The following is a 13,710-nucleotide window of genomic DNA, read 5'->3' on the forward strand; positions in this document are numbered from 1 at the left end:
CAAACAAATTGGACAAGAAGCATGAGATCCACCATTGAAAGATCAATCAAGATTGAAAGGGTTGGAAAATAAAGCTCGAAACCTAAAATATTTTTATATTTTTTCCAACACTTAGAATTATTTTCAAAGGGAATAAATTCAACACTTAAAGAAATTTTCAACACATAAAAAATTTTGAACACACATGAATTTCTAATGAGTCTTTGCCAGCACATTCAGCTACCCAAGGAAGGAAAGAAATTTCCAAAGTCCGAGCCAAGTGTTGGAATTTGCCTAGAGAAAATAAAATAAAAAAATGGCTTTGTGGAATTTTTCCACAACAAAAGAGTCAAATTTTGACAGTGTTGGAAAGAAAACAGGAAGAAAGAAGAAGAATAAAGAGGAAAAGTAAAGAGGAAATCAATAAAATCCTTGTCTGAGGGTGGAGTTTGTACTACTTAGCACAAGCCAAATTCAAAATTGAGGGCAAATCCACAGGGAAAGTTCATTCGAGCATAGAGATGGCCAAAATCTCGGCTAGGCGTTGGAAGGTTCATATGAAGATATCACAAAATAAAATTGAATAGCCAAAATTTGGCTAAGTATGGGAAAAACTTCACAGAGAAAATTCCAAATTCCTCCATTGTGGCATAGCCACAGGGGAGTTCTTCTCCAAATTCAAGGCACATGGAAGAATTTCAAGGCATCAAGAACAGAAAGTCTTCAGACTTGGCAAAAATATAAAAAGAAATTCCAGACTTCTTGGAGGATTTCATCTACAATCCCAAACCTATTGAAGCAATCAGGGCAACTTCTTGAAGGATTTCATCTCCTGAAGAATTAAAGACAAGCTCCCAATCAGAATCAGATGGTGGCAAAAAGAGTATTCCAAACAAATTTCCATACTTAGTCAATTTCTCAACACAAATTGGAGAATTCAAGGAGGACAGTCAACAATCAGATTGTTCCAAGTTAACAAGTTCAGGTTCAATGAACCTGACTTATCCAGAAGCTTCTAGAAGGCACACTTCACAATGCAACAACCTTCTATTTTATTATTGGTTTATATTTAGCAAGAAGGACAAGTGTCCTCAAACGTAATTTTCTCATTGGTCGAGGGGTAGCTAGTTGTAGCAAACCCTAATTAGGTTTTATTTTGTAATCTTGACCGTTGATTTGAAATCAATCCTGGCCATTGAATTGTAATTGGGGAGCCTATAAATTGAGCTCGACCTTCATTTGTAAATCATGGGAGCATGTTGCAAAACATGTTGAGATAAGTAAATTGTTGTTTATGACTGCCAAAGTAATAAGTAATGCATTGTTCAAATTGATGGTGATTACTGTTGTCATTTTATGACACCCTTGGTCCATCAATGAGAACCGATCAGAGATATGTTCGATGGACCAGCGCTACCCCAGTTGATCAAGGAGAGAAGAATCATGAAGTGTGAAGTGTTGCCTTGTCCAAAGGAAGTTCCTCCCTTGGCCTTTTCTTCTTCCCTAGAACTCCGGAACCCCGAGGTTCCGAAGTTTTTTCCTTAGCCTTTTAAAGTTCTCCGGAACCCCAAGGTTCTGAAGTTCTTTCTCTTTCCCTTCTCTCGCTTTTCCTTCTCCGAAACTCCGGAACCCCGAGGTTCCGAAGTTCCTTCCCTTTGCTGCCTCCCCTTACTTTTCCTGGAACTCCGGAACCCCAAGCTTCCGAAGTTCCTCTCCTTCTCTCCCTTTCTTTTCTTCTCTCCTGGAACTCCGGAACCCCGAGGTTCCAAGGTTCCTTTCTTTTTCCCTTCCCCGGAACTCTGGAACACCAAGGTTCCGAAGTTCCTTTGCGCAGTTCCCCGGAACTCCGAAACCCCGAGGTTCCGAAGTTCCCTCCCCTTCTCTCCGGAACCCCGAGGTTCCGAAGTTCCCTCCTAGCCCTTCTTCCTTCTTTTCTTCGGAACTCCGAAACCCCGAGGTTCCAAAGTTATCTTCCTCGCTTCCCCTTCTTCTTTCCGGAACTCCGAAACCCCGAGGTTCCAAAGTTATCTTCCTCGCTTCCCCTTCTTCTTTCCGGAACTCCGAAACCCCGAGGTTCCGAAGTTCCTTTTCTTCTCTTCCTCTCTCTATCCCGGAACTCCGAAACCCCGAGGTTCCGAAGTTCTTTCCTTAGCCTTCTGAAGTTCTCCGGAACCCCAAGGTTCCGAAGTTCCTTGCTCCTTCCCTTGTCTTCCTCACTTCGAGAGTCCGAGCTTCCAAAGTCTCCAGACTTCCTTCCGACTGGCGACACTTCCGAATGGCGTGATCAACACTCAAGGCTTTAAATGCTCCGACAGCTTTTGTGACTTATGCACTTTCTTTTGAGGAGCCACAGGGGTGCATTTAATGTTTTTGGCAAGATTTCCATCAGGAGAGGTACGGGGCCATGCTTGTTGCAGTGACTTATGTCATGTCTGCATACTCTGACTTTGGAAGGTCAGTCAATCCACCTTCTCAGGATTGCCCTTTGTGGGTATGGCTAGGTTGCTTGCATGTACAAGTCAAGTGCATGTACTTGTCAAGTGCATGCACTTCCAGACTAAAATGCAAGGGTCGTGATCACCCTTGTAACCATTTTTCTATATAAAGGTTGTTAAGCCTCATTGTAAAGGGTTCTCTCCCTACTAGCTTCAACTATTCCATGCTCTCCCACTTCTCTTGTATTTATCTTGCATTTATGCAACTGTAAGTTTGGCCATTGGCCTTATAATTAATTGAAAATCACCATTCTTGCCTTCTTTCAACCTATGTATGTTGTGTATGTTTTCTTACTTTCATTATAGGTGTATGTCTTGAGGCTTTTCTCTCCATATATGTTGTGTTAACTTGTTTTCTAAGTGTGACTTGTGCGAATCCTTCTCCCCTCTTAACACTTAGCAAATTCTAACCTCCATACATGCATTGAAGTCACTCATGCAACTGAATTTTGTGCATCTCCTGGGTGTTTCAGTTAATTCTTTGTGTCATCTCGATGGGGAGAGGAACAATCTCTTCTTGGTGCATCACCTCCTTCTATTTCAAGCATTCTCTCTTCCCTTTTACCTCTGCAAATTGTTAAGATAGGCTTAGGAATTAGTTTTAAAGTGTTGAGTTGGTTCAACACCTGCACCTAATTGAAGAAGGAAGCTGGCCTTCTCCAGAGATTCAACCCCTTGTGCAAGGTCCCACACTTCGGGGTTGTTTCCATGTTTCACAAGTTTGTTGAGTTGATAGCTTAGCAAGGGTGCAAGCTTTTGTGATAACAATTACTTCTCTTATTTTGGAGTTTGCATGGTTCTTATCCCTCATCATTGTTTAGATTTTATTTCATGTATGTTAAACGAATGCAAGATCTGATAAGTATTGATTTATGGTGAATCTTTCGCTCATACTTTTGATGAATAGATGGTTTTTGTTCATTATGTAAAGATAGTCTGAGCTCACTTTGTGGATGCTTAACTTCTATTTGGATGAATATTGTTCGATTTGATGGTAGTTATTCATGACGTGAAAATCATAAGCACATCCCTTGAAGATTGCACCCACTTTGTTTAGTTGTCCTAGCGTGGCGACGCAAAGTGTTGTTATTGTGTTCACCTAATCAATACCATCTCTTGAAATCTTAGGAATAGATTAGAACCTGTTAACCCTTATCTCCTTTTCAATTTTCTTAAAGTCCATGATTCAAAACCCAAACGATGGATCTTCATTGTGAATTGAAAAAGCCAAGCGTAAGTCCCCCTTGTATTTCAGCATACATAAACAAGGTAGCTATCCAACACAAAGTCGCCCGTTCGCACATATAAACCTTGGAGTCATCGTGTGGTTTTTCTCGCAATCTTGGCACACGTAGTGATTTTGTTCAAGAGAGGGTAGAGTATCCTTGGATATTTTATTCTAATGTTCGGTAAATGATAAAACGTGAACCAACAGGGCACATAATTTTATCTTACCACTTGGTTGTTTTTGCAAGAGCTTGAGTCTATATAAGCAAGCACAAATTTAGTGGTTAAGGTTGCTTGGTCAATGAGTTGTAATAGTATTGAGTCAGTCTAAGGAGTGCACATGTGAAGCATGGCATGTGATGTGTGGTCTAATGCTTGGACACATGGAGAATGCATTGGAGAGGCTTGATGTTTCAGAAGTATTCACTGTAGCTCTTTAAGTGCTTTGTGTTGTTTTATTGCTAAATAATAAGATGGAGTATGGATGCTTCTGGAGGCTAAGTTCCCTCTTGAGAATTTTCCCAAGGTATATAATGTGTTATCTTGTGGTTTGGCTATTTAATATATGCATAATGGATATTCTACAATCTCGTATGCATGTTTTTCTCTCATGATTTATGAAGGAAATGGAATAAATGAACTAGGTATTGATGCATTATTTCTCAACAAGTGGTATCAAAGCTTCCATGGTTATGGGAGGTGTAAGCTCCCAAGATTTGGGTTATAACCCTAACTTGAGTGGATCAGGTGCAAAGTTGAAGCCATCGCTATGCATGATATTTGAAGACTCCATGCTTCCCTTGCGAAAGATTATATTGTTCGTTGCTTCGATAATCATTTATTTGAGTGAAGCAATATAGTTAGCATCAATCTATTCACTCATACTCTACAGTTTATGATTTGATGAAGGATGGATTCTGAGTCAAACCACCCAGATTTATACTTGGGCCAAACTGATGACAGCAGTGATGTTTTAGAAAGATGGAAGACCTTACTGCATAAATTTTGCTAACACTGTAAACACTACTAATCTTTGAGTAATATATTTATGTTAAATATTATTTGAAACTTTGAAAATTCAAAAGTGCCAACAACACAATGTTTAGGTAATAATACTGAGCATGAAGCATCATATCCCAGTTAACCATGAAGGCAGTGCATATGAAATGTAACTTCAACAGCAGACATTGGCATGGAATTGTAAAACAATTGAAAGGCTAATAAATGAATCATATGGATGTTTTTTGTCAACTTTTATTGGATGCAGCACAGATTTTTACCATGGTCATGCTTGACTCATCACCTAACTGTACTCTGAACTGTATCTAAGTACAGATATATACCTGGGCCATATCCCGTAATGAGGCATATCCAAGTAATATAGCATACATATTAGTCATAGGGATGATAGCATCCACAATTAAGGGAAGGTTAACATCGCTTAATCATATCTAGCCCTCATAAGCAAATGAACCGTACAAACCAATTATCTTACTGTTGACTAATATTCCACAAACAGTGCTTATAATCTAAAAGTTTAACATAATGCATCAAAAAACTTATTGAAGGATGACCATGGATTTATCCTTCATGGATCTTGACCAAAAAAAGGGGAATCGCCATGAATTGCCTAAACTCGGCGAGTCCGAGTCCGAGCCATGCTCGCCGAGTCTCTGGGACTCGGACTCGGACTCGTCCGACTCTGGGGAGCAAGCTCGCCAGACTCGCCGAGTTGGCGAGTTTGGCTCAAACTCTCCAAACTCAGCAAGTCTCGAGCCCCAAACTCGGCTACTGCCTAGGTTAAGTAAAAATTTAAAATGACAAAAAAAAAACATTTTAAATTTTTTTTTTAAAATGAATGGTCTCGTCTTTGTTCAATACAACCTCCGCCTGAGAATGAGAAAAATTAGGGTTACAACATGTCAGCCAATAGAAAAATAACACCCGACGCCTTTATTAAATAATAAGTTTTTTTGGCCTCACGGGGCGCTGCCCCTCGACCCCGCCTTGTATCGCGACAGGGAGCGCGCAAGGGGCGCTGCCCCTTGACCCCGCAAGGGACGATGCCCCTTGACCCCACCTTGGGGGTCCCCTTGACCCCACCTTGGGGGTGCTGCCCCCAAACCCCCGTCGAAAAATATGGGGGGAAACTGCGTCGATAGAAGTAGGGAAAATTTAACCTCCGAGTCTGACGCTAATTGGATCGACCAGGTAGATATAGAGGCTGAGACTGTAGCCATGGCAGAGGAGGAGCAGAGAGCATGAGCACAGACAGGAGATTCAGAGGCAGATAATGACACGGATGTTCCTGATGTTGGTGAGTATGGCATGGTGTCACGAGGAGCGGCTATGGCTGTCGAATCATCCAAGACCTACCTTAGACGCCTTCGCAGGGGGCCGGGGCCGGAGGGTGCTGCCGTGCAGGCTCCTCTGAGCCATAGGCTTGAAGTTGTATTTACCTTTGGTATTTGTATGAAACATTTGATGATGATCATACGATGACATGGATTTTTTATTCCATGAGTTTTGTAATATTGTATACATTTGACAATATTTATATATCTATGTTTGTTATTTCCTTCAGCTACAATTTGCGTTTATGCTTATGTGATTGATGTATACTTGTGTATGTAATCAAATGAGCCGAGTTTGATGATGTTATTGTGTCTTTAAGGTGTATTCAATTAAGGGTGCCTGAAACAAGTTTTAAATCTTTAAAAATCTCTAAATTTCTTGAGTTTTTCACTTTCTCGAGTCCAGCCAAGTCTGACTCCGAGTCCCGAGTCCGAGTCCGAGTCCCGTTTCTTTGATCTTGACCCATCATTTTAAATAACCGGCATCTTATATTACAATTCAATTGGACCCCTAACCTGCTTGAAATTGCAGAGCTCTTAATCTAGCATTTTCATATTATGATGCATATTTCTGGAATCAACTGTTGTCTTATTTTTTATTTTCATACAGATTGAAGATGAGTCATATGGATGACAGGATCCACAATTAAGGGAAGGTTAACATCGGTTAATAATATCTAGCCCTCGTATTCAAATGAACTGAACAAACCAATTATCTTAGTGTTGACTAAAGTTCCACCAACAGTGCTTAGAATATAAAAGTTTTACATAATGCATCAAATAATTTATTGAAGGGTGACCGTAGATTTATCCTTCATGGATCTTGACCCAGCATTTTAAATAACTGACATCTTATGCTACCATTTAATTGGACCCCTAACCTGCTTGAAATTTTAGAGCTCTTAATCTACTCAAAAATTGATAGTCCGATCATTAGATATCGTTGATCACAACAATGCAGCTAGAAATCGTGCAAGTACTAGTTCGACGCAACTTCAACTAATAAAATTATCTTTTGTCGTCGCAGCTCAGCTAAAGGTTACCCTGCTAAAAGAATTTAATCTGGTACCGAAGCTTCGCGAAGAAAAGTTAAACAACATTTTTTTAAAGAATAAGATTGATTCAATTTTAATTAATGTAAACTTGTCACGCTAGGGTTTTTTTACAACGATTGCCCTCCATCCGAAGCGAGTAAACAAGATACACATTTTAATCTTTCCAATCACACAGTGCACGCAAACATTCCCAATCAAAACTAATCGCTTAATCATTTCAAGACTATTAACAACAACGATGCAAATCTCAAGTTTTCGCAAATTTCCCATTATTTAAAAAAATTTTAAAATGTGTAGTATACCAAAGAATTAGGGCATTGTTATTTCTTACATCCTCATAAAAGAGCGGTCTGCGAATAACCCAGCTGAGCGCATTTTTCAGACATTGGCGGTACAAAATGCGGACGCGCTCTTGCTGCGCCGCTCGCCGGGCTGCGTATCCTGCCTCTGTCAAACTCATTTTTCCCCCACAGAAACAAATATAGGAAATGTTAAAATGCAACGAAAAACCAGTTTTACAAAAATGAATTAGCCTCCGGTTCTGTGGGCTAAGCGTTGAGATGCAAGAAAACAACAGAGTTCAAAAAATCTGAATAAGCCTTCGGTTCCATGTGTTATGGGAGTAATACGTAATGGTCATATTAAGTTGTATAAGGTAGTTTTCAAAAGTTACGCAAATGTTTTTCTCATCTTGGTCTAAATAATTCCTAAGGCATTAGTGAAAGGTTTTACAAATTCATATTGTTAAGACTGGTTGTTTGAGAAGGTCATTGATGGTTTCAAAAGGTCTTTAAGTGTGAAATGGTCAAGAAAAACAAAAGAAATAAATTTTGTATTGTTTTTTAAAGTCATGTCTCATGAAGAAGGGGAGAAGTTTTGTTTTTAAAAAGTCAATTTTTTTTTGGAGGTTTTTAGGATTTGTGGTTGGTTAATGAATGAGTCTTTTTCATTTCAAGGCATGAAGGCTTTTTGTTGTATGCATGCATGGACACGTTGAAGGACGATTTAGTAAGGAAAAAAAGTGATTACATGGGATCTGCCAAATGGACTATTAGCTTTGAAAATTCTAAGTAGGGTTTATAGTAGATCAAGGACGTATTTTTCTTTTGGTCAAGTTTGCTTTACAATCAACATTGTTATGCTTGCTCTACTCTTAGTATCACTTGGGGTTGTTGAGAAGAGCTTGTGATATTATACTTTCATAGTGGAGGTTGCTTGGTATTTAGGTGTTAACAAAGAAGGAATGAACCCTCATAAAGCATGTGCATACATCTTATCCATACTCACGAGTGAATAAGATCGAGGATTTTCATGAGGGATGTTGTCAAGTAAGGGCCTAGATTTTATGATCTTTCAATTGTTAACGTTGGAAGGGTTACAAGTCCTATACTTGAGGTCCAAAAGGGTTTGTCAAACCCTTGATAATCTTTGTATGAAACCTATGGTAATAATGAACAATGGCTTGTTGAGATCTCGAGAAGTTGTCAAAACCCTATCAACCTTGGTATTGTCAATGCATAAAAACCCTATCAAGCCTTGTGATTGTTAAGCTTGGGATGATACAATATGAAATCTCCCTATTATGTTTAAAATTGAAAGTCTTTGTGAATTAAAATTAGTCATTTATATCACTTTGTAGTCCTAATTATGAGAGAGGTGTGTTGTTTTAGTTTTGATCTACTTAACAATTTTTTTTGTAGTTACAAGTCACCACATATTGCTACCAAATAAACATCGTAGACAAAGTATAATGAGGGATCATCAAAATCCAAAGGGATATCACAAACTCTTAGCAGATCCATTGAATACTTGAACATGGGACAAAGCAGTTAATAGGGTTGAAAGATAGTTTCAAAGACACTGTCTTTAGACCTACCATGACAAGGATGAAAGAGAACAGAAATGTGGATGGGTAGGGGTAGTTCATGAACTTAGGTTAATGCGGGAAAGGACATATAAGACTCATGCCAAAGCAAAAAAAAATTATATGCGCAGTCCCAACAATTAACTATCATGACAGATGGCAAATAACTAAGGGCAATTACAAATTGGTGAATGACAAGTTGTAAAGGTTAATAAGGACCATTAAAATTAATCTATCATGAAGACAAGATTTTAAATGGCATGAAGGTAGTCATAAATGTTGTGAAGGGAATCTAAATGAAACAAAGAGAGGGGCATGGGGTTAAATCAAAATCAAAATCTTTAAAAGGTGAGAGAATGTGAAAGAGACCTAAAGGATAAATTGTGGCAATGTAAGAGCAGTTTAGATATGTATTTTGATCAATTAGAGGTCCTTGGAAATGTGACTTTGAGTAGCAAGGTTTATCAAGAGGGTTTAAATCATGACAGTGAGAAAAGAAGATGGATAGTGTTGTTGAAGAGAAAATGGTGAGGTGTATAAAATAGATGTAATGATAGTCAATACAAAATTAATAATGTATGAGGAAGATACTTAGTAGGACAGTATTGTTATGACATTGGGCATCAAATGATAGTCAAAATAAATATGGAATTGCATTGAATATAGAAAGTATGATAATGATTGTCCATGTCCTACCATTCATGGCATGGAGTTGATAGAGACAATTACGAACAGTAATGGGAACAAGCTTTCATTACATAAGACAATCATAGTCCGACCATGCAAAGAATGACGTAAACAATCATATATCCCTAGAATTTTCATTAAATATATAGGTAGAGGAGAATTTAGTGAATCCAAAAGATAGGTTATAGTGTTGGGAGAGAAGGCATAGTATAAGGAGAGTGGTTAACAAGGAGATAGTAGAAAATTCTCTTTGTCATGACCTTTTGAGGGTTATCCTTAAGCATTGTCCAAAATCTAGATACAAGTGAGCAAAGGGATAAGAAGTGACAAGTAAAAATGGTGTTAGCCCTTTGAATCTCATCAAGCCCATCAAAACATTCATGATTGTAAAACATTTTTTAGTGACAATTAACAAATAGGACATTGCCCTATACGTATGTCTTCACAAATATATCAAAACCAAGAAAAGATAGTGACGATCCTTGTGGTTTGTTAGAAAGACTCAAGAGGACAAACATGCATTGGAGCGATTCACTAACAACAAACAAGGTTGTCATTCTTCATAATTAGTTGAAAAAAGAACCGTGACAAGTATAAGACTATTCATGATGTAGGTTAGATATATGAAGGAAAATAAATGTTAGTATCTCAAGGATCTTACAAAGACACCATAACAATTAATAAAGGCAAAAGATAGTCCAACATTGTCAAGAGTCGAAGCATGGTCAATGAGGTGTAGATTTCCTAGATATTAGGATAGTGGGCATCAAAAAGTTTACATCTATAAGTGATTAAAGAAAATAAGTTTAAGGGCAATGTTATATGTAAAGGCATGGATCTTGCATGACCATGTGTTAGTAAAAAGCCTTGCAGGAGATACAAGTCAATATCCTTGGAAATGTTTATAGATAATCAACAGTGAGCCATGATAGTTATCTTTATATGTTACTAGGAATTTGATGATAGTAAACATGTATCATAGTGACAGAGGTTTCTTATAAAGGTAGTTTGTGCAACAAGCCAAGGAGATATGATAGTATTGTTCATTGTGAATAAAGATAGGGACCTGAGAGGACTAAGCTTAGGACAGTCTTAAAGGTGAATGAAAGGAAATATTGTTTGACAAAACAAAGGTGAGTGTGATTGTCTTACAGTAGTGTAGGATCGCATGACAGTTGAGATAGACCATAATATTCATAGACCCATACAAGAAAAAATTTCAACCAAGTATCCAGTATAAGAGATGTGGGACAAAGTGTCTGGTTAGGAGACATAAAGAAATCTTGAAGATGCATTAAAAAAATATTAAGGAATACCTTATCCTACATCCTCCAAAGAGTCCCAATCACTTGAACTCCTCAAAATATGACTCCTATATGTTTGCAAGGTAGTTTGAAAATAATAAGGAGCAAATGGAGAAGATCAATATTAGTTTGGGGTAGTTATGGTTCAATAATTGGCAAGTATATAGGAGTCCATCTAGTAGCATGTAGGGGGGAAAGAGGTTTAAAAGTTTAGCACTCCTTAACGGTGTCACCTTGTAAACTTTTTATGGAGTCAAACAAAACAAAGAAATTTCTCAATGCTCAAGCGGAGGTTGATCAAGAAACCTAGTCAAAAAAGTGTCATTCAATGGTGCTAATTCATGTCCTATATACTCTCCCATTTTGGGATAGAGTAAAAGGGTGCCTAAGGCTATTTTTTCTTTAGTTCTTATTAGTTTTTTATAAGTATTGTAACTCAAAGATACTTATTTTTGGTTTTTGTGTCATGATATAACTCAAACATAATCATGTATAGAAAATAATATTGTAACTTCAATTTTCAAGAAATACAAGCCACTATTATACTCGAGTATTGTAGTTTTTAAGAACCTTTTTGTAATAAAATAAAACAATTTTGCTTTCAAATGTTTGTTTTATTGTGTGTAACTAAATGATTGATGCATTTTTCTATGTTTTATATGAAAATTATTAAATATATCTCATTCCAACACCTATGTATAGAAAATGCATATCTTGTGTAGGTTATAGGTTGTGTTACCATGTCAAACAACCACTAGTTGTGAAATAACATTCTAGATTTCCTTCTTAAATTGTGAACACTCAAACTTTCTTATGAATTATTGATGCATGAGTATGAAAAAAAACCCAAATTGTGTGAACCAACATTTTCATTAAACAATAACATGTCAGAATAGCAATACAAGCTCCAAAGGTTTTAGTGTATCACCTCCATGGGTTCTAGATTTAAGTTTAATATCATTTCTCTTCCATTTTTTTCAACAAGTAACAATAGTATTAGTTAGTCTAGATGACACATAGAAGGAACCAAATATATCTAGAGATTCATCCTAATCTATAGGAATCACATAGGCCCCAAGATGTTTTTATGCTATCAATCCACAAAAGCCAAACTATCTATCTCTCTAGGGTGCACCCGATATCGATGAACTTTTAGCACAACTAATGTGACAATTTGAACAATTATAGTTCATAACTTATCTTTTCATTGCTGATAAATATCATACATATCAATATGTTTTACCTTTGGAGGAAAAATTTCACACACCTAGTGAATCTAAGTTTGAATCTATTACTTCAAGTAGTTCAAGTGTTGGTGTATAGATAAGTTACAAAAAGAGAAAGCTTGATTTGTTGCCATTTGAAACCATTCTTGAGTAGATTTCTAGCTATTTGAATGATTTAACATGTCAAAATTCTATGGGTATATGTCTTATTCCCCTCCATTTCATGAGAATGTTGTTCATATACCCTCCTACCAGTCATACCAAACTAAAAATGATGTTGGTTTGATCCAAAATTACTGTCATAGAAAGATACTATTATGCTCGTCATGTTTTCCACCCACCTATCCCCACCCACCTGACAACTGCACAACCTCGAGAAGCTCTTTTTAGGCCTAACCAACATGTGTGTTCTTCTATTCAACCTCTGAGATGCAAACAAAAGCCTAAAAGATATTTTGTGAGAGATTTAAGAACAATTGGAGGCTACTAGAAGAGAGAAATATTATAATTTATAGGAGTTAGCTTACCAATATCACCAACACTAGTAAGAGATGGGGACACAAAGCAGACAATATGAGAAATTTCTTGTAAAATATATTATTTCTAAGGAAGAGAGGATGAAACTATTGCTTGCTCGGGCACATAGGTGAGAAACCCAATTAGCCTCTTGCATTCCTAGTTCTAGACAAGAACCTCTTACAACAATAGATCAACCTATGAAAGAGGAAGTTTCTAAGTTCAAGGTTCCAAAATTTGAGCAATATAGGCATACTAAATCTTCAAGTAAGTCTCCCAAGTTTGAAATTCCAATTTTTAGAAGTGATCTTCCTTTGCAAGAAGTTGTGTTTATGCAAACTCAACCTTTTATTCCTCAAGAACAACCCCTCAAGAGCTTACTCATTTTTTAAAGACTAAAAAAAAACCTTTGAGATTCCCTTCTAAATCAGTTTTTTTATCCTACCAATATTTATTTATGTAAAGGTGGGCCCATTGTTTGATAAGATAATTGGTTTAATGAGCAAAAATTGTCTAGGTGTTTAATTTAGAAAACCAAATTTTTGATATTGATGAACTTGCACATGATATGAGAATTGAAAAATTAGCCTTGCTATGAGGAGATAACGAGCATAATCACTTAGAATAGCGAGTTACTAAGCAAGAAAGAAGTGGTAAAAATGAAGAGTCTACAATTTGAACTTTCCAATGCCAACGCCTATAGAACATTTGAAGCAGCAAGGAGGCACATGCAATTTTGAAAAGGTGTTGGTCTATGCAAAAGAAAATAAGGACAACCTTATTTTGAAGAATGAAGAGATTTATACGTGTGAAAGGAGAAATCGCACATTATATGAAGACCTTTCCTTAAATATCATAGAAGATTTCTATCCAAATATTAATGTCAAATCAACACCTCCCAAATCAAAAAATTCCAAGCAACTTGAAAAAAGGAGAAAGTAGCAATGTTTCCACTTGAGCCACATAAATCAAATCATCCCAATCAACAAGGTGATAGATAAAT

The 13,710-nt window shown here is 37.1% G+C and overlaps 1 protein-coding gene across 2 annotated transcripts in view; it reads right to left on the minus strand.

Annotated features, from left to right (window-relative positions):
• Window positions 1–7,736, minus strand: part of LOC131044580 (NADH dehydrogenase [ubiquinone] 1 beta subcomplex subunit 9) — a 76,049-nt gene extending 68,313 nt beyond the window's left edge. The window contains exon 1 of one of the 2 annotated variants that reach the window (XM_057977935.2): window positions 7,442–7,731. In XM_057977935.2, coding sequence (XP_057833918.1) covers window positions 7,442–7,570 — 129 coding nt within the window. In that variant the 5' untranslated portion in view covers window positions 7,571–7,731. Of the gene's footprint in view, window positions 1–7,441 lie in introns of both variants that reach the window. The other variant, XM_059211274.1, reaches the window with a different exon arrangement.
• Window positions 7,737–13,710: the final 5,974 nt, after the last annotated feature.

The sequence above is a fragment of the Cryptomeria japonica genome, chromosome 9 (assembly GCF_030272615.1).
Source record: "Cryptomeria japonica chromosome 9, Sugi_1.0, whole genome shotgun sequence".
NCBI lineage: Eukaryota > Viridiplantae > Streptophyta > Pinopsida > Cupressales > Cupressaceae > Cryptomeria > Cryptomeria japonica.